This window comes from Megalobrama amblycephala, linkage group LG15 (genome assembly GCF_018812025.1).
Source record: "Megalobrama amblycephala isolate DHTTF-2021 linkage group LG15, ASM1881202v1, whole genome shotgun sequence".
NCBI classification, from domain to species: Eukaryota; Metazoa; Chordata; class Actinopteri; order Cypriniformes; family Xenocyprididae; genus Megalobrama; species Megalobrama amblycephala.
Window position 1 is genome coordinate 4,951,395 of NC_063058.1, and position 27,179 is coordinate 4,978,573.

Here is a 27,179-nt window from a genome sequence, read left to right on the forward strand (position 1 = left end):
GAAGAAAACACAATCGTGAGGGGCTCGTGGAGGCGCACAGACACCGAGCAGGGCGGGTTGAGTCTATAAGGTTCTCATGTGTTATTTAAGAGCGCAGCGGCGCTCGAGCGCTGATCATTGCTGAAACCAGACAGCGTTTGACAGACTGTAGATCCGATCCGAGAGAGAGATGGCAGAAACCGCTCCAGCCCCGGCTGCTGCCGCCCCGGCCAAAGCGCCCAAGAAGAAGTCAGCTGCGAAAGCCAAGAAAGCAGGTCCAGGCGTCGGTGAGCTCATCGTCAAAGCTGTGTCCGCATCCAAGGAGAGGAGCGGCGTGTCCCTCGCCGCCCTGAAGAAAGCTATCGCCGCCAGCGGCTACGACGTGGAGAAGAACAACTCCCGCGTCAAGATCGCCATCAAGAGCCTGGTGACTAAAGGCACACTGGTGCAGGTCAAAGGGACCGGCGCTTCGGGCTCATTCAAGCTCAACAAGCAGAAAGCCGAGACCAAGAAGAAGCCGGCCAAGAAAGCGGCTCCTAAAGCGAAGAAGCCCGCGGCCAAGAAACCTGCTGCTGCCAAGAAGCCCAAGAGCGCAGCGGCAAAGAAGCCCGCCGTGAAGAAATCACCCAAGAAGGCCAAGAAACCCGCCGCCACAGCCGCTAAGAAGGCGACGAAGAGCCCCAAGAAGGCAAAGAAGCCAGCAGCCGCTAAGAAAGCAGCCAAGAGCCCCAAAAAGGCCAAGGCGGCTAAACCTAAGGCGGCAAAGCCTAAAGCCGCCAAGCCTAAAAAGGCAGCGCCCAAAAAGAAATAAAGTATTTACTGTTTCTCCTCAACGGCTCTTTTAAGAGCCACCCACCAACTCTGAATAAAGAGCAAAACTCGTGTATCTTATAGAGTTTAAAGTAAATAAACATGATTTTAGATCTTAGACTGCATTCAGAAATGACAAGCCACCCAGTTCTGAAGATAAACTCGAATAAACCATTTTTATAAGATATTGATAACAGTCCAAATGGGATGTTGTTCAATACAGACATTTACAGACAACACTGCTGGAAAACTAACAATACAAACAATAGTGAAAGCACTCTAATATTACAACAGGAACATAATAATGTAATCACATAATGATTATAATGTGTGAAAGTTGTAGCACTTTTGGTAAGAACAGTGAACAATATCCATTTATATTTCAATGATTTAATGTCTTCTGTCTTAATAGTCAGAAATATGTGTGCATACATAATTACTCCAAAGGGGGTTGGGCTTTGGAGGGAAGTTCAGTGATTGGTTTAAATCTCAACAGACTCTAAACCAATGAGTGACTGACACTCTAGATTAAAGACAGTATGTGGAGACCAGAAATCTCATTCTGTTCTTTCTGTCTGCGAAAGTAACAATAGCTGAAAGTAAAAATGAGTGGAAGAGGCAAAACCGGAGGAAAAGCCAGAGCAAAGGCTAAGACTCGCTCATCCAGGGCAGGACTGCAGTTCCCCGTCGGCCGTGTTCACAGACTTCTCCGCAAAGGCAACTACGCGGAGCGCGTCGGTGCTGGTGCTCCTGTTTATCTGGCGGCTGTGCTCGAGTATCTTACCGCTGAGATCCTGGAGTTGGCTGGAAATGCCGCTCGGGACAACAAGAAGACCCGCATCATCCCCCGTCATCTGCAGCTGGCGGTGCGTAATGACGAAGAGTTGAACAAACTTCTGGGCGGAGTGACCATCGCTCAGGGCGGTGTGCTGCCCAACATCCAGGCTGTGCTGCTGCCCAAGAAGACCGAGAAACCCGCCAAATCCAAATAAGCGGACTCGAGTCTTATTGAAACCCAAAGGCTCTTTTAAGAGCCACCCATTTTATCTGATAAGAGAGCGCTTTTCTTTGTTAGTATTTAAAAGCATCATAAACTATTTCAGTTGAGATGAGAGAAAATAAGATCCATCAGTCCAGTCAAATGTACAAGGTGTGCTTTATTATAAGTACAGGATCCCTTGATGTGTCTGTAGAGATCGTTCTTTAGGCGTGTAGGATCACCAACTAACTAATCTCCCCTAATATTAAAACGCATTTATTTGTCTGCTTTGATAATGTATTGAATATTATTTTGATAGATTACCCAAAATAAAAACCAATATTCATATAGGCGTCAGGGCAACAGAAATTGGTCATTGTTACTCTCGGTGTTTTTCTCTTTATTATCACACACTGCTTTATATATTTTAGACTTTATACTGATTTTATACAGACCATAATGTGTTTTTGTTCTAATCCATAATCTGCACAACCACTGGGGATTAAGTATTTTAGAATAAATAAATGAATTCAACAAATACAATGTGAGTATAAAGCTCATGGAGGTGTCATCTGAGTCAATCGATCAAAGCACATTGAGCGGGAAATCCTCTACTTGTTTGAAAAAGAGGAAACGCGCAGTCATTGGCTAATAGTCATGCACAGACGTCACATATTAGCCAATCACAAGGCCTGCATCCTTGCGACACTATCAGCACGTGGTGGTAAAATGATTTAAAAGCAGGCGTGTAACAAAGTGCAGCATTTCCAGTGCAAGGAGAACAGAGAAGTTCACTTCAGCAATGGCAAGAACCAAGCAGACCGCTCGTAAATCCACCGGTGGTAAAGCCCCGAGGAAGCAGCTCGCTACCAAAGCCGCCCGTAAGAGCGCTCCGGCCACCGGCGGCGTCAAGAAGCCCCATCGTTACAGGCCCGGGACCGTGGCTCTCCGAGAGATCCGCCGTTATCAGAAGTCCACCGAGCTGCTGATCCGCAAACTGCCCTTCCAGCGGCTGGTCCGAGAAATCGCTCAGGACTTCAAGACGGATCTGCGCTTCCAGAGCTCCGCTGTCATGGCCCTGCAGGAGGCCAGCGAGGCTTATTTGGTCGGTCTGTTTGAGGACACCAACCTGTGCGCCATCCACGCCAAGAGGGTCACCATCATGCCCAAAGACATTCAGCTGGCCCGCCGTATCCGCGGAGAGCGCGCCTAAACCCGCATCAGCCACATCAAACCCCAAAGGCTCTTTTAAGAGCCACCAAAATTACACTGAACGAGACCATTTCCAGTTTAACGCTTACTGTCAGTCGAAAGTTGTATTAGCTAGTACACCTCAAAAATTATCCTTACTATAATAGTAATAAAATAAGATGTATGCATAGATATTAGTTTTTAATGACTTTGAGAAATACAGTTTACTATGTATTTAAATATTTAAAATTACATATACAACTTGTAACTAACAGTGTAAACACTTTCTTTAGTTTTTCACAATTGCGAAAACATTTCTTGAAACCTTTTGCCCATTTTTTTTTTTTTCTCACAGCATTAAACACAAAACCAAATCTTTATTAACAAAACCTCTGACATCCAGAGCATCTAGTTACACAACATTGTTTACTGTATACAGTAAACCAAATTTGTAATTATGTAAAAGTATATTAACTAGGTTGAATATATTGTACACCATATTCAGCACTTGCAAAAATACTGTAATTCAAATGCAAAAGCCCAAAAAAGATTAAAAAAAAAAAAAAACTCTAAATGAAACATATTTTGCAGTACACTCAAAAAAGTTGTGCAACTGCAAAATTAATTCTGCCTCAGCATCACATCTGTGTGTTGGGTTCATCCAGAGAACTTTGTCCTGTGCAGATCCAGCCTTGACAACACCATCCTCTTCCTCCTCTTCCTCTCAGATTGTTTCCATCCATTGCTCGTATCATCATTCAATGCTCCTCTTCACTCTGAGCTGCCTTATATTTCCCACAGCTGGTTTGATCACATCATTTTTGAGGTCATCCAATTTTTATCAAATGTTCTACCTGAAAAAAAAAAAAACATACTATAGTAATTTATAGCAAATGCTATAGTGTTTTTGATGACCTACAGTTTAAATCCCAGAGGCCTGAAATCATTTATATTCTGCACATATATCTGAACTGTCTAATAAATGTACTAAACTGTCACATTTTATTGTCATTCAGCATCTCTGTATATGATATGACAATCTTATAATATTCTCTTTATCAAATGATTCAGTAACATTTTAGTATAGGGAAAATATAAACTATTAACTATACCTTTTTCCTTAATAAACTCCTAATTTACTGCTTATTAATAGTTAGTAAGGTAGTTGTTAAGTTTAGGTATTGGGTTTAATTAAGAATGTAGAATAAAGTCATGCAGAATAAGACACTAATATGTGCTTAATAAGTACTAATAAATAGCCAATAGTTTAGAAATATAAATGATAATAAGAAACTAGTTAAAAGGCCGTAAAATAAAGTGTTACCAATGACTTATAAAACTTAATTTTTCATACTAAACAAAGCACAGGCCTCGTTAGATCAGTGTTAGGGTGAAATCAGTGTTTTGTGCTCGAACTATATTGAGGGGAGGGGCGTGTTGCGCCTTGTGACGCGGTGCTGGTTTCTCTCAGGTCCTGTAAGCAAATGTAAAAGTCCTCCTACCAGCACACTCATCTACCATTCTTTATCATCATTTGATAGAGTTGTGTTAAACATGTCTGGAAGAGGCAAAGGCGGTAAAGGACTCGGAAAAGGAGGCGCCAAGCGTCACCGTAAAGTTCTGCGCGATAACATCCAGGGAATCACCAAACCCGCCATCCGTCGTCTCGCTCGCCGTGGCGGTGTCAAGCGCATCTCCGGTCTGATCTACGAGGAGACCCGCGGAGTGTTGAAGGTGTTTCTGGAGAACGTCATCCGCGATGCCGTCACCTACACCGAGCACGCCAAGAGAAAGACCGTGACCGCCATGGATGTTGTGTACGCGCTGAAGCGACAGGGACGCACTCTGTACGGCTTCGGAGGATAAACTTCTGAAACCAGGAACAACTACACCAACCCAACGGCTCTTTTAAGAGCCACACACTCTCTCACATAAAGAGTTGATAAAACGCTTTGTTTCTTGGATTCAGAGTAAATGGTAATAAATAGTTTATATACGGCTTTTCACAGTAAAATACCAGGACTAATAGTATCTTTTCTTTTAGTTCTCTTTAACGATGATACCCAGAATATGTTGGTTTAAGTGGTGCACAAAGACCTTTTGTAATATTACGCAATGTTTAAAGATAGAACTAACTTTAAATTAGAATTTAAATTTAGTGACTCCTGAAGGACCAGCACCGCATCCTCTTGTAACACTGTTTGAAGAATTTATCTTCCAGAATCTGGCTGTAAGGTGTGGGAGTTTATTTTAGTCCATCTCTTATCCTGAAATGTCCGTCTTGTAGAGATGCACTAAAAATGATCTTCCAAAACTTCAGGAGTCACTCTCAATCTGTCTGTCTATAAGGCCTATAAAAATGCGGGTCATTTTTAGGATTCTTCACCTAACCTAAGTCTCTCGAGATCCTGACACCTCGCACTTCTGGAGACTCCAGGTAGGTTGCAGTTCTGGAAAATGGTGGCACTGGAGATTAAAGGGTTCCTGATGGTTTCACACTTAATTCTTCACCTTAATTCTTAATTATTTAGCAGTTAATATGTGTCTTTTCTTTTTCACCTGTTTTTGTATGACCCCGCTGACCCAATGAGCATTTTGCTGTCCCTTGGTCATGCTTTAACTTTGCAATTTCTAGTATTGCATTAGTATTGCGTCCTTCTCATGAGTATTTAATAATTTTTGACTTTTCAGTCTGAGTTAAATCTCTTTTTTGGCTCATTTTGCCTGTAAAAGCAAGCCTAATAATTCTGCACATCTGAATATAAGGCATTTTTCATTTCCAGCCTTCGTGAACAATTCTATATCACTTATAAATGATTAAAAACAATATTAATAGTAGTTATTAAGATTGATGTGGATTGGAATTGGTAAAATGTTCTTGGGAAAAAAATATGATCAGAAAATCAACTTGCCTAATAATTCTGCACACAGTGTAATAATAATCTCCAGCTGGTTCATCTCACTGTCTTCCAACTGGTTGGAGTTTATCTACACACTTCAGTTGGCAGGATTCTTATTTTATTTATTTATTTATTTATTTTTGTGGGACTAGCGATAAGGCTTATGAGGAGCATGAGTGCTAATGTGAATAAAGTGTTGAATGAGGGGACAGATGGATTGACATAGCTTAGTTCCACCACTGGGGAAATGAAGCTGACCAAAAATCAACAGTGATTCAATGTTCATATTTTTCAACACTGGAAAGCATTGAAATTTCAACATTGATTCAATATTATTTAGCATTGAATTTTCAATCTCAACCAAAATGATGATCCTGATGGAATTTTAACATTGAATCAATGTCACCTTGCTATCTGGGATGTGATCTCAGACACCATGTGGACCACCAGTCCATGTGTTTGATTCTCCATACACTTTACTGATATATCAATGTCTAACTTTTAATCTGTTAGCACATTATAGTTTTTTTATTAACTGCTTACACACAAAATCCTTAGGGTAGAGTGTCACATAATTTCTGAAAGCTGTCCTCACAGGAGCTTCATGTTACTGGAATCCACTGCTGCTCTTCTTTCTGGAGATATAAGTTCAAATAAGACCTTGTTATCACTAAAAGGAACAATAAATAAACCCATTTCACATTTTAAAAAGTCTGATGTTGAAGAAACAGTTGTGTCTGACTCAAATAATTACTGGACATCAGGTTATTGTCACGGTTCATGGGTTCACTGTCGCATTCTCGCTCTGTCTGCGTGTGTGTGTGTGTGTGTGTTTGTGTTTGGGTGCTGTCATTAGCGTTGCTATGGTGACTAACTGCGCTGATCAGTCACAGGTGTGTCTCGTTATCGGTCCTATATGTAGTCCTGTGTTTGCTGTGTTCTTTGTCAGATTGTTCTTGTGTTCATGTTTGTGGTCTCGTGTCTCCAGCATTTCTTCTTTTGTTGTGTAGTCTGTTCGAGTACGGATTGTCATCCAGCCGTGTTTCTCTGGACTGCCTTCGGCAAGTGTGGATTACTGCCTGCTGCAGTCTTGTTGCCACCCAAAGCCTGTTTCCTGCATGTTTCTGACCATCTTGCCTTGTTCTTGTGGATTTAATAAACTGTTAACTCTCGCTATTGGATCCGGTGTGTATTTCCTGACAGTTATAAATGGAGATGAAACAGTCGCAGGTTTAGAGTTTGTTAACAGCGGGGTTTGTCACCCATATTATAGTACGGATGTGTTTGTTTCTGCTAGATGCAGTTGTTTTTTTTACCTCAATGAAGGACAATAAACTGTTCATTGTCACAGACACGTCAGGTTCCACCTCACTCCCTTACCCACGCACTCAAACACCAGCGTACTGATCACCGCCACCTGTTACTCATCAGCACTGCAATCACCACCACTACAAAACCACCACACTCACACTCACTGTCCGGTCTCGTTTGCACTACTACACATGTATGCTTACCTTAAGGACTCCCAACGACATACCTACCTGCTCCAGCGATCTCCTCCATCTCCTTCGTCTCCTGTTCTCCTCGTGTGCCTACCTGCCTGTGTGTGTGAGTGTCTCCGTCATCTCCCTCCATTGCATCTCTCCGCCAGCATCTGCAAGACAAAATCAGGACAGTATTACATTCTCTCCTTCTCTCAAGAACTACATATCTGCTTACCATCACCCTGTGCTCTGCTAATTGTGAAATAAACTTACCTGGATTGCTTTTACCTCTGCCTCCGTGTCTCTGTTGTAACATTCATCTGTTCATCAACTTTTTTTTGTTTGTAATTTTTGGAGTTTGAAAGTGTGACCTTTTAATATGGTACTTTATTAATTAATTTAGTATAATTTTTCCTTTAATGTTTCATGAAAAAGAAAACACACATTAACAATTTTTATAAACAACATTTTTTAATTTAATTTTTAATTTCTGGGTGAATTATTCTGTGTCTGGGATTCACTGCATGGTCCATATGAAATCCTCTTTGAATTCTAGAAACAGATGATGAACGTGCGCAGCAGATGTACTAAAACACATATAAAGGTGAGACTCACCAGTCTCCTCAACATTGAAGACAATCTGACCACTTTCATCGTCAGCTGATTATTAATCCGCTCGGAGCATTAACAATCACAGACAGATGTCTATCAAGGGCCACACAGTCACCAGCTGGACCTGAACACACACAGACTGAGCCGAAACATTCAAACCATTCAACCACATACTAATATTTAAATGCAGAACAATGTTTGTAACCTCTGAGACCCTTAAACTGCCACTGAATTCAACAATAGTTACTAAAAATAGCATTATTCAGAATGTAAATGATCATTCTGTAACTCTAGTGTATATTAGTTTGTCTGTTGTAAATCCTGCCCACTTGTTTGCATTGTGACACATGCTTCAGTGCTCTGAGAGTGTTTATAGTGCTGTGAGTTTAACACTTCATTACTGAGAGCAGAACAGAACACAATCTTCATCATCACACAAGACAAAAGAACAACAATGAACACAATCACCTTCTTCATCTGGACTCTCACACTGTTTATTCAAGGTAAGACTGATAAAAACTGACTCTGGTTTTGGTGTTCTTGTAAAACTGTATGATGGTAGTAGTTTTAAACAATAATTGTTTTTCTTTTCTCTTCTTCAGAATCCAGAGGAGTGACTCTGACTCAACCTGAAGTTAAAACTGTCCAACAGGGTCAAACAGCTACAATAGAGTGTCATATAGATGTAGGAATATACAGTAATCGTTTAGCCTGGTATCAGCAGAAACCTGGAGAAGCTCCTAAACTCCTGATTTATCAGATCAACAGCTGTTATACTGGAACTCCATCTAGATTCAGTGGCAGTGGAACGACATACTGGACGAAATTTTACTCTGACCATCAGTGGAGTCCAGACTGAAGATACAGGAGATTATTACTGTCAGAGTATACACTATATCAACAGTAAATGGGTGTTCACACAGTGATAAAGAGTGGTACAAAAACCTCGGGCAGTCAGACGTTACAGTGATGCACTGATACAGCTGAGAGATACTGCAGCTGCTGATGGAGGATCACAAACAACACAATGGTGTATCAAACCTTTCAGAGACTTTATTTATTATGACATATTCATATGTTTTATCCATTACTAACTGAACAAATATGTGTGGTTCTTGTTCCAGCAAAACATGCCACTACAGTGTCATCTAAGGCCATTTTCATGCCTGGCTCATTTGTAGAGTTAAATAAACCAGAGATAAGATTAAAGGAAAACAAATACATTGTGACACGTACAGTTGTGACACAGCCTGTTTCGCTGGTCCATTGAGTCAGATTCACTACAATTCAACTGCTGCAGAGTTTGTTCAGGTGATCTCAGACTTTTATGTGCAGATCTGAGCATGATTGCCATGTTCATATATGCCAACAAACCAAACTAGTGGAAAAATGCACCACATTCTGAAAGAAATGCTCCAAACACTAGTGGTGCTCACTGCAGAACCAAATGATATCCAGCTCCACCTATATGGACACAATGGGTGAAGATAAGTTTAGTGATAGGGTTATGGCTGTGGTTAGGGTGTGTTTGGACTGTCTAGCTCCACCTGTTTTCTCCAGAGAAGGGGAGCTGGACATCAAGCTCCACCCAAAGACAATACAAGCCGAGTTATGTTGAGCATACAGTCCTAAAAGCTGTGTGCGTTTGTGGAAAAAAAGTGAGTTTATAATGAAAAAACAATGAAAAAAAGAAGAAAAAAATGGAATGTGATTTGACAAGATCCTCCATTAAAGGGGACCTATTATGCAAAATTCACTTTTGCATGGTGTTTGGACATAAATGTGTGTTGGCAGTGTGTGTACACAACCACTGTTTGAACATAGAACTGCCCTGAGTGAGTTCACAGCGAGTCCGCCATTGCTTCACTGAAGAGAACACGTCTGCCAAGCGTTTTAGGTGTTGTGCAGCTGGATGGATTAATCCACAGAGCTCTCTCCATTTACTCCCTAAACGGGGTGGATTGACTTGGTTTTCCAGGGAAATGCTCCCTCAGTTCTGTCGAAATTCGTTTAAGTCTGCGTGAATCATTTCACACCGGACTGCTTTGTGAATGAATATCAATACTAAGGGACAATACAAAACAGAGACTGTGCTTGAAATATACCACTCAAGGATAAAACTAAAAACAAGCAAAAACTGTCCGCGATCCAGCTTAAAGACTCCAGAGTGTTGCTGGATACGGCAGTAATGAAGGTGAGAGCACTTTATTACAGTTCATCTGAGTTTATTTACAGATATAAAATGTACCAGTTTATTAAGCACCACCCGAAAAGGCATAAGGTTTTATATATTTGTTTACTGTTAGCTGTAATGAGTGTTTCTGTGTTCTTTGCTATGTGTGTTGGTGATGTAAGGCTTGATTTTCCTGCTAGACAAAAACTGAGATCAAGCATCCTGCAATAAAGTAATAAAATTTATCTGGAAAATGATCTCAAAGAAGTAGCAAAGGACAACGCCTTGCCCTAACCCCAAAAGAACAACGCCTCCCCCACCACACACACACACACACACACACACACACACACACACACACACACACACACTCAAACACACCTTCCCTTCCCCCTGACTCAAGTCACTGAAACTTATTCAAAACGTATAATGTAACTTATGTATCTATTGTTTTTCCCTTTTTATGTTTGGTATCATTTTAAATGTCTCAGTGCGATTGGTAAAATTTCACAGCAGTCACTGGTATTATGAGACTGAAGACTGAAAACTAAGGAAAATTCTGTCCTCTCTTTGGGTGATGCCTTTTGTGAAAACCCACTCCTCTTCCCCCAAAACAGGTGTTGGTGTAATAAATATTAATAACCCTTTTGTTATGGTCCTGGTATAAAAGGTAAATTGCAAAAGCACTCATGGGGGATTTTCTGTAGCCAGAGACCCCCATACAAAGATGGGCGAATGTCTGAAGCCATTCACACATCACTGTGTGTATATGCATTTCCTTGAGAAATTGTTGTTATGCATTTATTATTTCTGAATTGGCTTTAATTGATTATTTGTGTAATTGGCACGGTACACTTTTACCTGACAAATAAAATGTTATATTTGATTTACTCTGGATTCTCCTGATATCATTACCAGTGAATTATGGGAGGCTAATGCTACCGTAAATCTGTGTCCAGGGTAAAACAAACTGAAGGCGCATGAATGAAGGAGCAGTAGGCACTTCATCTGAAGACCTTTTGATTTCTGTTTTACCGCTGATTTAGCAAGTTGTATGAAAGTGGCTAAATTAAAATACACTTTTGTTCGAGTGAGCAGTAGGCAACCGACTAAAGGTATTAGCCAACTTATTACACCCTCTGACAAAAATCAGACTGGCGAGGTTATGTCCGTGAGTTTACCACAAAATCCCAGGGCGAGATCATGTCCCTGATGAAAGAATAATTGAAATATGAGATACCCAGAATCATCAAATATCTAAATTAATGCATAACCAATGATTACTTTTTAATTGGAAACAAAACCTAAGAATAAGAATCATTTGAAAATTGGAGTCAGATTAAACGAGTGAAATTAAGTGAACATTCAGAGGCGCTGAAAAGGCATAGACACGTTAACCTTCGCCCAGGCCGTCGGATTCCGTTTTTGGGCCGATGGGGGGTTCCTTACAGTGATAATACAAGGATAAGAGAGAGAGATTATGGATAATATTTTAATGCACGCTTGCACTGTGTTTTAATCTCTTACAGTGATTTTTTAGGGTGAAAACAGAAGCTTCATCTTTTGTGCGAAGTACAATGAACGTCATAAAACCCATCTGTTTTGGCCATCATTCGGACGGCACAACAGGCTTGTACTAATATAGTGGATACAAAAAGAAGACAATATGAGTTATAACCGTAATTGAACGTATCTATCCCTGTTCTCCATGCAGCATATATTCGCAGTTTTTGACATTATAGCGCATCCTGACTGAATCCTGACAGGAAAGAATGAGCTCTTGAAGCTCCGCCCATTTAGGCCGATCGCAGCAGCTCATATGCATTTAAAGGGCCCACGCTGAAACAACTCGTTTTTGCTCAACCACTAAAAGTGGCAATTTTAACATGCTATCCACCTGTTTCCGCGGGGCGCTACTGTAAAAAAGAATGTGGGTACATCTTCCTTGAGGCAGTGGAAATAGCATACCAATGGTATTTTGTGTGCTAATTAGCAAAGAGGCTAAGTGTTTTTTCGGATCATTGTTTACTTTGTAAAGTTGCAAACCTTTAAGAAAGATGTCGTTACGGGACTCAGGGACAACATTTCAGTTTAGTACATTTAATAGTTAATAATATTACAATACAATAAACAGTTTTCGTGCCCTTAATTGTCCTTTACTTTCCTAACCTTCCACAAAAGTGCTGCTGCATGACTATAAGAGCATCCTGACCCTGCAATACATGAACAACCCGGTGTCTGTTCTTCACCTGTCACTGATGCTAACTCCAAAGCCTTATGATGTGATATTTATTCCTACTGCTGTCATGCGTGCCAGAGCCAGTCGCCTTTCCACTGTCATATATGCGATGCTAAAGGCTTATGTTAACCATTAATAAATGCACACGTTTATGGGAAATACCAGAGACTGTTGAGGAACGTAGACGATTCTTGTATGATTATAATCATGTATTTATTTGGTTTAATGTTTAATCTGTCTCTTTCCTTTGTTGATACCGGACAAATGCATACGCATATCTTTCACAGAATCACACACTCTGGTTAACTTGTATAACTCCTAACTCCTGTTTTCATCTCATGAGCTCCCTCTGTTGCTCTGGCTGAAAGCATAACAGTAAAGTGAGATGGAGAGATTGCTCAAACATCCTTGGATTGCAATCATTGCATAATTTAGAGGAAAATTAATAGAAATGCTCAGAAAAGTGATGTAAACATAGGGTATGTTATCAATATATTTCTAAATGTGTAAGCCTTTGGACTTTAAAGCCTTAATGGAGTTGTTTTGTGCGTTCTTGTGATCGTAAATAAATGGAAGCAGATGCAACTGATTAAGTATGTGTTTTCTTTTTATGTCAATATAAATATCAGTTAGATTCAGCATGATTTATGTGCACTCCTGGCATAAATTAATAAATTACTGTTACTGTAACATTTTTTTTTATTGTAAAACATGTTCAAATATTGATGCTGGAATCTTAAAACTTTAAGTAAAAGTCAAACGTTCGCAAGTTTGGATCATTAAATCTTGAATGACTGTCAAGAGTTGAATGAATGAGTGTCACGTCCAGCTTGGTTACTTAGAACCGGAAGACACTCCCACTTGTGACGCGAGGGCTCATGGGGTGTAGGAAACTTGTGGATAAAAAAATATCTTTGAGGTATTTTGAGCTAAAACTTCACATACACACTCTGGGGACATCAGAGACTTATTTTACATCTTGTAAAATGGGGCATAATAGGTCCCCTTTAAACAGAGGAACATCATCTTTCCTCTCTCTCTTTTGTCTCTTCATATCACCTCATTTTTCTCTCTTTTGCTCTCTTTTCTTCTCTCTGCTGGGCTTCTTCCATCTCCCTGAGGTATGTTCAAAAACTACTTTGTATATCCTTTTTTGTTTGTTTGTTTGTTTATTTGTTTTGCACAAGTGGCACTTTCACATACACTATTAGAGATGCAGAGATGTTGTTGAAAAGGTTCTGTGCGTGAGTCAAGAAACTTCAGAAAGTTGCATTTATGCACAGAAAAGAGAGGACACCTGTGGTGGAGGTGCAGCCTGATGTTGAGCTCCAGCCAGACCTCTTGGACCAACCTAGTGACAGAGCTGCACAGGACAGAACTGTGAAACACCATTTTAATTATTGATCTTGAATAAAAGATAAGACAAACATGCCTAGGCCCATGTGCATTTTTTTCTTCTTTTTTTCCCCCTTTTTCTTTGTACAGGACAGGAGAATACAGGACGGCTCCTGAGGGCCGTGGACCCACAACGTCGTGGTGGTCGGCCTTTGCCACGCGGAGCTGGTCTATTGGGATGACTGGCATGGAACTCTTCTAGTAGACTTGGATCGAGTATATCATTTCTGGGAACCCATGACCGTTCTTCGGGACCGTACCCCTCCCAGTCCACCAGGTACTCCAGGTGACCACCACAGCGTCGGGAGTCCAAGATGTCTCGAACCAGGTAGGCTGCTCCATCGTCCGCCAGGCTCTGTGGGGAGAGGAACAGAGGGATGGTGAGGTTTAAGCAAGGAAACATGAAACATAGGGTGAATCTTGTACTCAGGGGGAAGTTGCAGCTGATAGTTGACAGGGTTGATCTGACGGAGGATGGTGAAGGGGCCAATGAACCTAGGACTCAGCTTCCAACAGGGCAGGCGCATCCTGATGTCCCTGGTCGACAGCCAAACCTTCTGTCCTGGCTGATAGTTGGGTGCTGCCATCCTGCGCCTGCGTAGGGCACGTTGGAGTTGGAGATGAGTTGAGTCCCAGACCCTCTCGCTCTCCCAGAACCAGTAATCCACTGCTGGCAGATCTGATGGTTCCCCATTCCAGGGGAACAGTGGGGGATGATAGCCGAGTACGCACTGGAAGGGAGTTAGTCCAGTGGTAGGATGACGGAGGGAGTTCTGGCCGTACTCGGCCCAACCCAGAAACTGGTTCCAGGAGTCCTGGTGCCCGTGACAGAAGGTACGTAGGAAACGGCCAATCTCCTGTATCTTCCTCTCCATCTGCCCATTCGTTTGGGGATGGTAGCCGGAGGAGAGGCTTACGGTCACACCTAGGAGTTTGAAGAATGACTTCCAGACTCGGGAGGTAAAGTGTGGTCCGAGATCAGATAGAATATCTTCGGGAAGTCCATAGTATCTGAAAACACAGTTAAACATTTGCTCTGCAGTTTCTATAGCTGTGGGAAGTCCTCGTAGGGGAATCAGACGACATGACTTTGAGAATCGATCCACCACCACCATAACACAGGTGCATCCGTCGGAAGGTCCGTGATGAAATCCACTCCTAGGTGTGACCAGGGGCGATTCGGAACAGGCAGAGGTAGTAGTTTCCCGGAGGGAAGATGGCGTGGACTTTTTGAGATGGCACATTCCTTGCACCCTTGCACGTACCTCCTGCCGTCAGCTGCCATGTTCGGCCACCAGAAGCGTTGTTTTAACAACAAGAGGGTTTCATTGACCCTTGGGTGGCCAGTGCCCAGTGATGTGTTTGATGCGTGGATGAGGGGAGTGCACCGTGTCCGGGTGATGTATTGCAAACCTTGGGGGCAACCCGGCGGGGTGCTGGTGGAGGCATTGGACTCGGGCAGGGTCTCTTCTGACCAGACAATAGGCCACAAAAAGTTTCTCTGGGAGTATGGGCTCTGGGTCTTCGGTGCTTTCTTCAGGTCCATGTATGCGGGAAAGAGCATCAGCTTTCATGTTCTTTGATCCTGGTCGATATGAGATAGTGAAATTGAATCTGGTAAAGAAAAGAGTCCATCTAGCTTGATGTGGATTTAACCTTTTGGCATCCCCTAGATACTCCAGGTTCTTATGGTCCGTAAGAACTACGAACGGGTGCTGGGCTCCTTCGAGCCAATGCCTCCATTCCTCCAGGGCGAGCTTGATGGCAAGAAGCTCCCTGTTCCCAATGTCATAATTTACCTCCGCTGGGTTGAGTTTGTGGGAGAAGAAGGCACATGGATGAAGTCTACTTGGGTTCCCCTGTTGCTGGGAGAGGACCGCTCCCACTCCGGTGGTGGAAGCATCAACTTCAACGACGAATGGAGTATCAGGGTCAGGATGAACCAGGAGGGGAGCGGTTGTGAAGGCTTTCTTCAGAGTTTCAAAGGCTTTGGTGGCTGCTGGGGTCCAGGACAGAGACTTGGGCTTACTACGTAACAGATCTGTAAGAGGAGTGGTGATGGTACTGTAGTCTTGGATGAATCTTCTGTAAATTCTGTAAATCTTCTGAAATTAGCGAAACCCAGGAATCTTTGCACTTCTTTTACGGATGTGGGGATGGGCCAGTCCTTGATGGCTGAAACCTTCCTCTCGTCCATCCGGATGCCACTGTGATCGATGTTGTAGCCAAGGAACTGCACTGATGGCTGATGGAAGATGCATTTCTCAGCTTTCAGGAACAGACTGAAAGCCCTCAGGCATTGCAGGACCTCCGCAACGTGGTGGCGATGGTCAGCCAGGCTCCAGGAGTAGATCAAGATGTCGTAGATGAAAACTAGAACTGACTTGTGCAGGCACTCCCGGAGCACCTCATGCATGAAGTCCTGAAATACGGAGGGGGCATTGACGAGTCCATACGGCATTACAAGATACTCGTAGTGGCCAGTAGGGGTCACAAAAGCTGTCTTCCATTTGTCCCCCTCTTGTATTTGGATGAGATTGTACGCGCTGCGGAGGTCCAACTTGGTGAACACAGTGGCACCTCGAAGATGTTCCAGCGCTGATGGGACGAGAGGAAGCGGGTATCTGAATTTCACCATAATCTTGTTTAAAGTTCTGTAATCTATGCAGGGCCGCAAGCCTCTGTCCTTTTTAACAACAAAGAAGAAGCTGGAAGCAGCAGGGGAAGTAGACGGACGAATGTAGCCTTGTGATAGAGCTTCGGTGATCCTCCATGGCCTTCTCCTCCGGCATGAAGAGGGAATAGATTTTCCCTCTGGGCACTGGCTCACAAGGTATCAGATCAATGGCACAGTCCCATGGCTGGTGTGGAGGCAGCGTGGAGGTCTTCTTCGGACAGAAGACATCGCTGAAGTGGGTGTAACATTTAGGGATGTCTGTTGAGGGGTTTTCAAGTGGGCTTTCCACAGACGTAGCACAGACTTGGATTTCTTCAGAACGTGGAGAACTTGGAACAGGAAACTCAGGAAAACAGTCATTAAAACACTGGTTACCCCACTTCAGGATCTCTCCTGTCCTCCAGGAAATGATGAGGTTGTGCTGCTCCAACCAGGGGCGCCCTAAAATCACGTCAGCGGTTGAATCCTCCAGAACCAGCAGATGGATTTCCTCCATATGAAGAATGCCGATTTGAAGGTGAATAGGGCTGACACTGTAGTGCACCTGTCTTAGAGGTCTTCCAGTCACCGAGTGGATTTGGTAGGTTTTCGTTGTGGCTGCTGTTTTAATCTGAAGCTGGTGGCAGAGGGCTCCAGAGATTAAATTCTCGGCTGACCCAGTGTCGAGGAGAGCATTAACTGGAAGACAGAAGACGGCAGCAGTAAGGTTTACAACAATGGTAAGTTGTTTCATCTTATTTAGCGTAGACATGATAACACTCACCATGGGTCGCACGGGGCGAGTGGGGCATTCAGCGATGTAATGCCCAGCTTGACTGCAGTATAGACAGAGGTTCTGGGTCAGCCGTCTCTGCCGCTCAGCCGATGAAAGACGAGAGTTTTTTTTTAATTTGCATAGATTCGTTGGCTAGTTCTGGGGAGCTGACGGAATCTGGACGGCGGAGGATGGATGAGAAAAGTGACTGGCCCTGGTGCTCTTTGAGACACGACTGCATACGAGTGGCGAATCTGATGGATAGCTGGATAAACCATTCGAGCCCGATGGAATCCTCGTATGCAGCGAGATGCAATCGCACACGAGGGTCCAAACCTTGACGGTAAGTGGTGATCAGGGCTTGTTCGTTCCAACCACTTGATGCAGCAAGGGTTCTAAACTGGAGAGCATAGTCAGTCACAGACATGGAACCTTGTTTTAATTGATATAATCTCTCACCAACTGATGAATCCCAGGCAGGTTTTCCGAACACTCCTTTAAAGTGAGTAATGAAGCTTGACAGAGACTGAACAATGGGGTTTTTCTGTGACCAGAGTGGTTCAGCCCAAGGAAGAGCTTTTCTGTCGAGTTGGGAGATTATAAACGCCACTTTAGAGCTGGTGGAATATAAGGATGGTTTATTGAACAGTTCAGAATTAGTGAGCAGAGTGCAGGTGAGTGGATGCTGATGCAGTTCGTGGCAGATGTAATCGTAGAGCTGATACTTGTCTTGTAATTTCCAGACATCGAGGATGGCAGGCAGACGAGGAGCAGACCAGACACAGAGACACTCACGGAAGACGAGGAGAACACTGGGAGACGGGGAGAACGCTGGAGACAGGTGAGTAATCTTCGAGGGAGACCTTAAGGTAAGCATAACAAGGTGAGTATGCATTAACGAGACCGGACAGTGACTGTGTGTGCTGCTGTGTCTCTTATGGTGCTGGTGATTGCTGTGCTGATGGGATGCAGGTGTGGATGGTTAGTACACTGGTGAGGGAGTGCGCTGTGATTGGGTGACTGTGGAGCCTGGCGTGTCTGTGACAACTGTTTGCCTCTCTTCTTGTTTTAACCACTTTTGTTGTGTTTCCTGGCATTAATAAAGTTTTGGAATTTACTGTAACCTTCCAGCAAAAGCTCTTTCTCTGCAGCAGAAAAAAACTGGGTGCGTTCTTTGGCCATTGCCTTTTTTTTAAGCAAAACATGAACGCCTTATCTCAGATAACTCAATCCAGCTATACTAGTTAAATTTACATGTGTATTCGAGAACTTAACTAGCCAGAACATAATTAGTGAAATTATATGATCTTGCATTTGTCATTTGATCTCAGATGTAGTAAATGCTTTACGAAAAACAGACCCAGGAATCAAAGAACATGAGAAACAAGAAAAGACACTATGTGAAATACTGTATCTTACAATGTGCTTGACTTTCTTATTCCAATGAGAGAAATACACTGTTAGTAATTGAAGAGTTTGGTTCCAAAACGCGATAAACGCCATTTAAAAAAAAAAATTAGTTTCCACCAAAATCAGTATTGTATCTGGTCGGTACTGAAAAGTCATTTATTAATTTTGCGCAAAATGCGATATCCGTCGTGTTATTCTGTCATGTTTTCTCCCTTTCTTTCCAAAACGCGACAAACGCCAGTCTCTCTTCTCTGCAGAACGCGATATATCCGCTCAACCAATCATGGCGCACCATTCCACCCACTGTAAACATTGAAGGCTTTTTAAAAAGCCGTTTTTAATACCAATGTACTCGACAAATGTGTTTATTTAACCGTGCGGTGGCGCCAGATACTCTTTAATCGGTTTAACCCGTTGAAATCATTTTGGGAGTGACGGATGAATGTATTTTCAGTAAAATGCCTGTATATAAGATAAATACTGGCAAAGTTCAGAGGCTGTCATATATGTGAATCAACTTACTTTGTTGTGTATTTTCAATTTGAAAAATAACTTTTATATTGATGGATTAATTGCATTTTGAAAAAAAAAAGTGTCATGGATTTATTGCATTTTGGGAAAAAAATAATATGTTTTTATAATAAACCTTTTAAAATCAAAATGTAGATTTGAATTTTTAATGTTTTTATAACCAAAGATTCTATGTGAAAGTTTGAAACAGAAAATAGTGGTTTTCATTTTGCCACTTTCTTGGTAAAGAAAACACCTTTTTACTCAAATTAATCAAAATGGAGTTATTGCGTTTTGGAACCAAACTCTTCAATTTCAACCTTGTTTTAAGGCATCTCTTTCTATGTTCAAATGCCAAAAGACATTTAAAAGTTCAATAAAAAAACAACTGTATTTATCTGAGATGTGAACTGCACTCTCTAAATGAAGTTCTACAGTGTAGAATTAAACTTTTATTGTTGCTTCTACTGATTCTCAAAGCCTGATCTGATGAATCTCAATTTGATCATGATGAACAATTGCAGAATTAACAGTGATTAACAATAAAATATTAGAATGTTTATATTCTAATATACTGGACAATGTATAATAATCCTGTACATACTGAACTCATCTCTTTATGCTACAATTTAGAAGTAAATGTTCAGTGTTCAGTGTGGGCATCTTGACTTCACTTCACTTCATATATATATTATATATATATAAATTCATTAGTGTTGTGCCTCATAGTTAATCTCCTTCTCCTCAATAAGTCTTTCATGGATATCATGAGTAACACCTTTATTCATGATACCTGTGAATCATGACTCCTGTCTCTGTGCTTTGAAATTAGTTATGGATATGATTGTGAATGTAATGCTGATGACTTTGATGCCATCACAGATCAGTCTGACAGTTGAAGTAAGTTTGTTATGAACTGTAACATGACGACACATTCAGTCAGCTGCAGTATCTCAGTAAAGGCTGTTGAACTGAACTGTCAGATGCTCCATTACTGACACTGCAGTTCCTCACAGTAGAAGAGCACAGTGTGTTTTAATGCTGCTGGAGCTCATGGATGTTGTTCAGTACCAGAGAACTGAGAAATCTTCCACCCTGAACACTGATATTGTGTCATTCAGAAACACAATGAAACCAAAGAGCTGCTGCAGTTTATTACATGAACTAATAATGAGCCCAGAACAGTGTAGAATGAATGATAGAAAGTCTTCAGTGACCTTACAAAATATTAATAAAGACCAAATCAATAATATACATGATTCTGTCAATAGACTTCAGAAATGTGTGTATAATTGTTTGACATGTTTCACAGCATGAGGAAGTTGTTAGAAAATGAGTTTGCGACTGATCTGCAGTCTTCAGGATAATGATTTAAATAGAGAGTCACTTTGCATTGTCACACATGCTTCAGTGCTCTGAGAGTGTTTATAGTGCTGTGAGTTTAACACTTCATGACTGAGAGCAGAACAGAACACAATCTTCATCATCACACAAGACAAAAGAACAACAATGAACACAATCACCTTCTTCATCTGGACTCTCACACTGTTTATTCAAGGTAAGACTGATAAAAACTGACTCTGGTTTTGGTGTTCTTGTAAAACTATATGATGGTAGTAGTTTTAAACAATAATTGTTTTTCTTTTCTCTTCTTCAGAATCCAGAGGAGTGACTCTGACTCAACCTGAAGTTAAAACTGTCCAACAGGGTCAAACAGCTACAATACAGTGTCATATAAATGTAGGAATATCTGGCGATGCCTTAGCCTGGTATCAGCAGAAACCTGGAGAAACTCCTAAACTTTTATCGGATGAACAGCCGTTATACTGGAACTCCATCTAGATTCAGTGGCAGTGGATCAAACTATGGCAGTGATTTCACTCTGACCATCAGTGGAATCCAGCCTGAAGATAAAGGAGATTATTACTGTCAGAGTTACCACTATATCAACAGCCAATATGTGTTCACACAGTGATAAAGAGTGGTACAAAAACCTCGGTCAGTCAGACGTCACAGTGATGCACTGATACAGCTGAGAGATACTGCAGCTGCTGATGGAGGATCACAAACAACACAATGGTGTATCAAACCTTTCAGAGACTTTATTTATTATGACATATTCATATGTTTTATCCATTACTAACTGAACAAATATGTGTGGTTCTTGTTCCAGCAAAACTTGCCACTACAGTGTCATCTAAGGCCATTTTCATGCCTGGCTCATTTGTAGAGTTAAATAAACCAGAGATAAGATTAAAGGAAAACAAATACATTGTGACACGTACAGTTGTGACACAGCCTGTTTCGCTGGTCCATTGAGTCAGATTCACTACAATTCAACTGCTGCAGAGTTTGTTCAGGTGATCTCAGACTTTTTTTTGTGCAGATCTGAGCATGATTGCCATGTTCATATATGCCAAAAAACCAAACTAGTGGAAAAATGCACCACATTCTGAAAGAAATGCTCCAAACACTAGTGGTGCTCACTGCAGAACCAAATGATATCCAGCTCCACCTATATGGACACAATGGGTGAAGATAAGTTTAGTGATAGGGTTATGGCTGTGGTTAGGGTGTGTTTGGACTGTCTACTCCTCCCATTATATCCAGAGAAGGGGAGCTGGACATCAAGCTCCACCCAGAGACAATACAAGCCGAGTTATGTTGAGCATACAGTCCTAAAAGCTGTGTGCGTTTGTGGAAAAAAGTGAGTTTATAATGAAAAAACAATGAAAAAAAGAAGAAAAAAATGGAATGTGATTTGAGAAGATCCTCCATTAAAGGGGACCTATTATGCAAAATTCACTTTTGCATGGTGTTTGGACAAAATTGTGTGTTGGCAGTGTGTGTACACAACCACCGTTTGAACATAGAACCGCCCTGAGTGAGTTCACAGCGAGGATAAAACTAAAAACAAGTAAAAACTGTCCGTGATCCAGCTTAAAGACTCCAGAGTGATGCTGGATACGGCAGTAATGAAGGTGAGAGCACTTTATTACAGTTCATCTGAGTTTAATTACAGATATAAAATGTACCAGTTTATTAAGCACCACCCAAAAAGGCATAAGGTTTTATATATTTGTTTACTGTTAGCTGTAACGAGTGTTTCTGTGTTCTTCACTATGTGTATTGGTGATTCACGAGTTCACATATCCATATAATTAAATGGAGTAAAGTTTTGCGTATTTGGCGTGCTGTCCGGGGAGAGGGCTCCGAGCTCGGAATTTTGGCCCGAACCCAGAGTACTCCCCCCAAAAAGCAAAAGAGCAAAAAGGACAGCCGCCAGACTAAAGACCCCCAAAAGACGCCGAGAATTGGCGGACTGGCATTTCAAGAAGCCTGGTCGCTTGGCCAGGAGAGCCCATGTTGCCACTGACAGGAGTGCATCACTGTACCAGGCAGATGGGCCCTACTAGCCAACAAATGATGGGTAGCTGAAATTTGGAACGACCGATCGGGAGGGCTCGTGACATCTGATGGGAGACCAAGGCTCCAGGAGACCAATGCTCGTATCAGATGCGTAAAGCCCTACCGGCCGATAAATGAGGAGCAGTATGAGTTAAACCATCTGAGCAGGGGGGGTCCGTGCTGCCTCTGACGGGATCGTGCATCGCCAGGTAGACGGGCCCTACCGACCAATTGACGGGGAGTGCGTGATTTGGAGCGGCCGATCGGGAGGGCTCTTGTTACGTCTGACAGGAGACCAATGCTCAGTGTCAAACGGGTGAGCCCTACCAACCGAAAGACGAGGGGCGACGTGGTTTAAGAATGACCAGCCAACAGGGGCCCACTCAGCCTCTGCCGGGACTGGCCCCCGGCAACAGGTGAGTGGGTTCCATTGGCTGATGGCGGGATGAAAGAAATTGGAATGCCTGGCCAGGAGAGCTCTCGCAGCATCCGATGGGAGACCAAGGCTCCAGGAGATCAATGCTCATGGCATCGGATGGGTAAACCTCGCTAGCACACAGGCGGAAAGTAAAGAGCAGAGGCTCGACCGGGAGGCTCTCGCGGCGTCCGACGGGAGACCAAGGCTCCAGGAGACCAATGCTCAAGGCCTCGGACGGGTAAGCCTCGCCGGACAAGGAAAGCAGCACGGACCAGGAGGCTCTCGCGGCATCAGATGGGAGACCAAGGCTCATGACATCAGATGGGTAAGCCTCGCTGGTAGACGGGCAGAAAGTAAAGCACAGAAGAACGACCGGGAGGCTCTCGCGGCATCCGACGGGAGACCAAGTCTTCAGGAGACCAATGCTCAAGGCCTCAGACGGGTAAGCCTCGCCGGACGAGGAAGGAAGCACTGACCGGGAGGCTCTCGCGGCGTCAGATGGGAGACCAAGGCTCCAGAAAAGCAATGCTTGTGGCATCAGACGGGTAAGCCTCGCCGGACAGAGAAGGATAGCATGATGGAAGCTGACAGGGAGGGCTCTCGCTGCATCCGACGGGAGATCAAGACTCACTGTGTCGGACGGGTAAGCCTCACTGGATGGAAAAAGTTAAAAAGATGGAAACTGACCGGGAGGGCTCTCGCTGCATCCAACAGGAGATCAATACTCGTGGCATCGGATGGGTAAGCCTCGCCGGACAAAGAAGGAGAAAAGATGGAAACTGACCAGGAGGGCTCTCGCTGCATCCGACGGGAGATCAAGACTCACTGTGTCAGATGGGTAAGCCTCACTGGACGGAAAAAGTTAAAAAGATGATTGGGAGGGCTCTTGCTGCATCTGACGGGAGATCAATACTCATGGCATAGGACAGGTAAGGCTCGTCGGACAAAGGAGAAAAGATGGAAAATGACCGGGAGGGCTCTCGCAGCATCCGATGGGAAATCCAGACTCGCAGCATCGGATGGGTAAGCCTCACTGGACGGAAAAAGTTAAAAAGATGGAAACTGACCGAGAGGGCTCTCGCTGCATCCGACAGAAGATCAAGACTCACTGTGTCGGATGGGTAAGCCTCGTCAGCGGTGGAGAGAAAGGTTTTTTTTTTTTTTTTTTTTGGGCTATAGAATTGGGCTCCTATGGGAGTGGAGGAGACATAGTTGCAGCTGCAGTGGAAAGATCAGCCAGACAAACTGAGCTCCTGCGAGAGCATGGAGATAACGTTGCTGCGTCGTGAAGGCAAGGTTTGCCAGGGAAGGAGCTCCTGCGGGAGCGGCAATGTAAGAACAGAGTGGGCTCCTGTGGAATCAGGTGAGAAGACACTGCTGCACCGAGACCATTTTAGTGGATTGATGGTGATAATTGAGGTGGATATGGTGAGCTTGTAGGATTTAGCGAGAGAACAAGCTGAAGCTGAAGAATTTGGCTGGTAAGGGTTTGCGGAGCTTCTTTAACATGGAAGCGATTGGATTAGATAGGATATAGGTCTTTAAAACCTCTGATGGTCAGCGACTAGAGTGTTTGACTCTGATGCTCAGAGAGGCCTTTTGGGGCAGCTGTGGTTCCTTGCCGCTGTTGCTTCTGGCTTGCTTAGTTGTGGACACTTGATATTCAACAATGTTTTGATCTGCCTTCATTGTCTTCACTGCACGCCATTGTATGCAAACTGAACTGTCCTGGATGATGATATCACTTTTCATCCAGAGCTGTTGTATAGATAAATTAACTATGAATAAGTAGTTTTATGATGGAATGAATCAATACTGGACTTACTTAAGCTGCACAATGGCACCATTTTCTTCTAGAGCTGCTGTGCAGCCAAAATTATATTGCTGTCACTGTAAAGCTGCCCCGACACAGCCTGCATGTAAAAAGCTCTACAAAACTGACTTGATTTGGTTGTTGTCCTGTGCGTAACAAATACTTGTAAAAGTGAATAGGTTGGGTCAGGGTCCACCTTTGGAGCCAGCGGCCTGAATTTCAGATCAAATCTGTGCTCTGATCTTGCTGGCGACCTTCATAAAGCAAACAAAACAAGATGACTGTAACAACAATTTAATAAAATGACACATAATACCGACATTTCATATTAGGGTTGCAGAGTGTATCGGTACTACAGTAGTATTGCGATACTAAAGCTTTAAAATACTGGCAATGCCATTGTATTGGTAGTAAGTCGGTACGGTAGTACCATAAGGAATGTAGTATGAGTGGCAGGTACACTTCGTTTGAACACGCATGCCTGCAAAATCTTTAAATTGAGACTGCCATTGCCTGTCTACCGTGCCCAGTGTAGTAAATGTTGTGTAGCGCCTTATTGTTCCCCAATCTTGCAATAAGATAAAGTTGCACCTTTTAAAGATAAAGTTTCACTTCTGGAACAGGTGTAATTATTTATAAAAACATCTTTGCTAAGACGATTCAGACAAAGGCAATTCCATTCATCAATATAGCAGCTTTGCACTCGTTATTTTTATTTATTTACTTTTTTTTTTTTTTTTTTTTTCTTTTTTTTTATATATATATATATAAACATTGTATTGTTTTAGTACTGCTCTCCAGTCCAGGTTGGAAATTTCATGCCAGAAAAAAAAAAAAAAAAAAAAATGCTGCTGATAGTTCGTGACGCGAGCAAGAGCGTTGTTTTTGTTTAGTTTCTAAATGAATCTGTTTTGAACGAGTCAGACGAGTCGCTGACTCACTAAGCGATTCATTATTTTTATTTATTTATTTATTATTATATTATAATTGAAGTGCAAATGCATAAATCCCATGTAACTTCAGCAGAAGCTGCCTCAATGTACACTGCTGAATGCGTTTACAATGATTCATTGATTGGTAACAAAAGCCTGTTCTCATTATTAATGAAGCATTAAGAGAAAAATCTGGTCTGTTTACATTTATGAAAATTTGGTCCATTTTGTATACTGCATGTTACCGCGATACATCAGCTATAGTATTATCTAATGGTATAGATAATATGTTAATAGCATTTAACACTTAAAACAGTTGCAGCTGATTGGAAAAATGTTTTTCCATGCATGCTTGAACTGACTACGGTGCATTTACCTCTGACCTGTAGACATCACCAGCGTGTGACTATTCGAGGGAAACCGAATCATTTCTCTAAGCGGTTCAATTGATTCAAGCTTTGTTTCTCCCATCACTAGGAGGAACCCTCAACAGTTATTTTCATCAGTTATCTGAGTCTTAACATTAATTATTTTATACAGATACAGTCGTGGAATTTATTTGAATCCATTAGTGAGAATGAATGAGTGTATGAAATTGCCTTACCAGTCTGTGCAGCGTCTCTTTAACGATAGTGAAGCTGGGTTTTGAGTTACTTCAAAACAGAAACAAATCAATTAGAGCTGAAAATTATATAGCGTTATATTTTGTTTATCTCAGGACAGCGTTGACGTTAAGTTCTTATTAATTCTGCAACTGTGCGTGCGATCTGACTGCACATGATGTCCGAGCTGTTTGTACAGCGCCTTAGATTAGAAACGGCAAATCTATGAAAACGGTTCAAATTTCAAAACATATTTCTTCCGATCAAAAATTGAGTATCCAGATAGCATGAACTGTTCTCGTGATTTGGCGACCAAAGCGAAGCAAGTTCAACCAGGGAAAACGAAAAGAATTTGAGCTTGTTTTTTACGGTTTTGAGCCAGCGGGGTGGAGAGAAAGCTGGCCGACAATGAATCAGCGGCGCGGCTTGTTGAGAGCCTGTTGCAGCGGCCTGACTGTGGAGGAAGGCCCACTTCTTTGCGGGAAGAGGGCAGCATTGCCCGAGACACGGGCTTGGTGTTTGAGGGGCTTTATTATCCATTTCTTTATGGCCGGAAAGATTGAATGAGTTGGAGATGAGAAAGGCGGGGAAAAAGATTGCGGATATGTTGCCCGTAGTAGGCCTCGGCATGCTGGGCCGGTTCGTTTGGGCTAAGACCCGCGAGACAACGCCGAGGGATCGGCGGTGGTGCGGTGTGGAGGATAATCACTTTTTAGGCCAGGAAATTGAGGTAAGATTCCTTGAGGACGAAGAATTTTTCATCGGACAGACGGCGAGAGCTCGATTTTAGACCGGAACGTAGGGCGGGGCCTAATGCTGATAATCTCTCAGATGAACAGAAGTCAGTCTGCTGAATTTATACCTTTTGACATTAGTTGAGTTGATTAACTGAA

At 42.6% G+C, this 27,179-nt stretch overlaps 4 protein-coding genes and 1 pseudogene across 4 annotated transcripts; all 5 read left to right on the forward strand.

Annotated features, from left to right (window-relative positions):
- The first annotated feature begins 108 nt into the window (after nucleotides 1-108).
- LOC125246589 (histone H1-like) lies at nucleotides 109-791 on the forward strand. The gene has a single exon (XM_048157564.1). It carries the CDS (start codon nucleotides 170-172, stop codon nucleotides 788-790), a length of 621 nt encoding a protein of 206 aa, XP_048013521.1. The 5' UTR covers nucleotides 109-169; the 3' UTR covers nucleotide 791.
- A 539-nt stretch (nucleotides 792-1,330) lies between these two features.
- On the forward strand, nucleotides 1,331-1,827 carry LOC125246619 (histone H2A-like). The gene has a single exon (XM_048157597.1). It carries the CDS (start codon nucleotides 1,395-1,397, stop codon nucleotides 1,779-1,781), a length of 387 nt encoding a protein of 128 aa, XP_048013554.1. The 5' UTR covers nucleotides 1,331-1,394; the 3' UTR covers nucleotides 1,782-1,827.
- Nucleotides 1,828-2,528: 701 nt separating this feature from the next.
- On the forward strand, nucleotides 2,529-3,027 carry LOC125246597 (histone H3). Its single transcript, XM_048157574.1, has one exon. The coding sequence runs from the start codon at nucleotides 2,571-2,573 to the stop codon at nucleotides 2,979-2,981; it is 411 nt and encodes a 136-aa protein (XP_048013531.1). The 5' UTR covers nucleotides 2,529-2,570; the 3' UTR covers nucleotides 2,982-3,027.
- A 1,454-nt stretch (nucleotides 3,028-4,481) lies between these two features.
- LOC125246640 (histone H4) lies at nucleotides 4,482-4,876 on the forward strand. Its single transcript, XM_048157618.1, has one exon. It carries the CDS (start codon nucleotides 4,514-4,516, stop codon nucleotides 4,823-4,825), a length of 312 nt encoding a protein of 103 aa, XP_048013575.1. The 5' UTR covers nucleotides 4,482-4,513; the 3' UTR covers nucleotides 4,826-4,876.
- Nucleotides 4,877-8,360: 3,484 nt separating this feature from the next.
- The window catches only part of LOC125248004, a 52,696-nt pseudogene continuing 33,877 nt past the window's right edge, over nucleotides 8,361-27,179 (forward strand).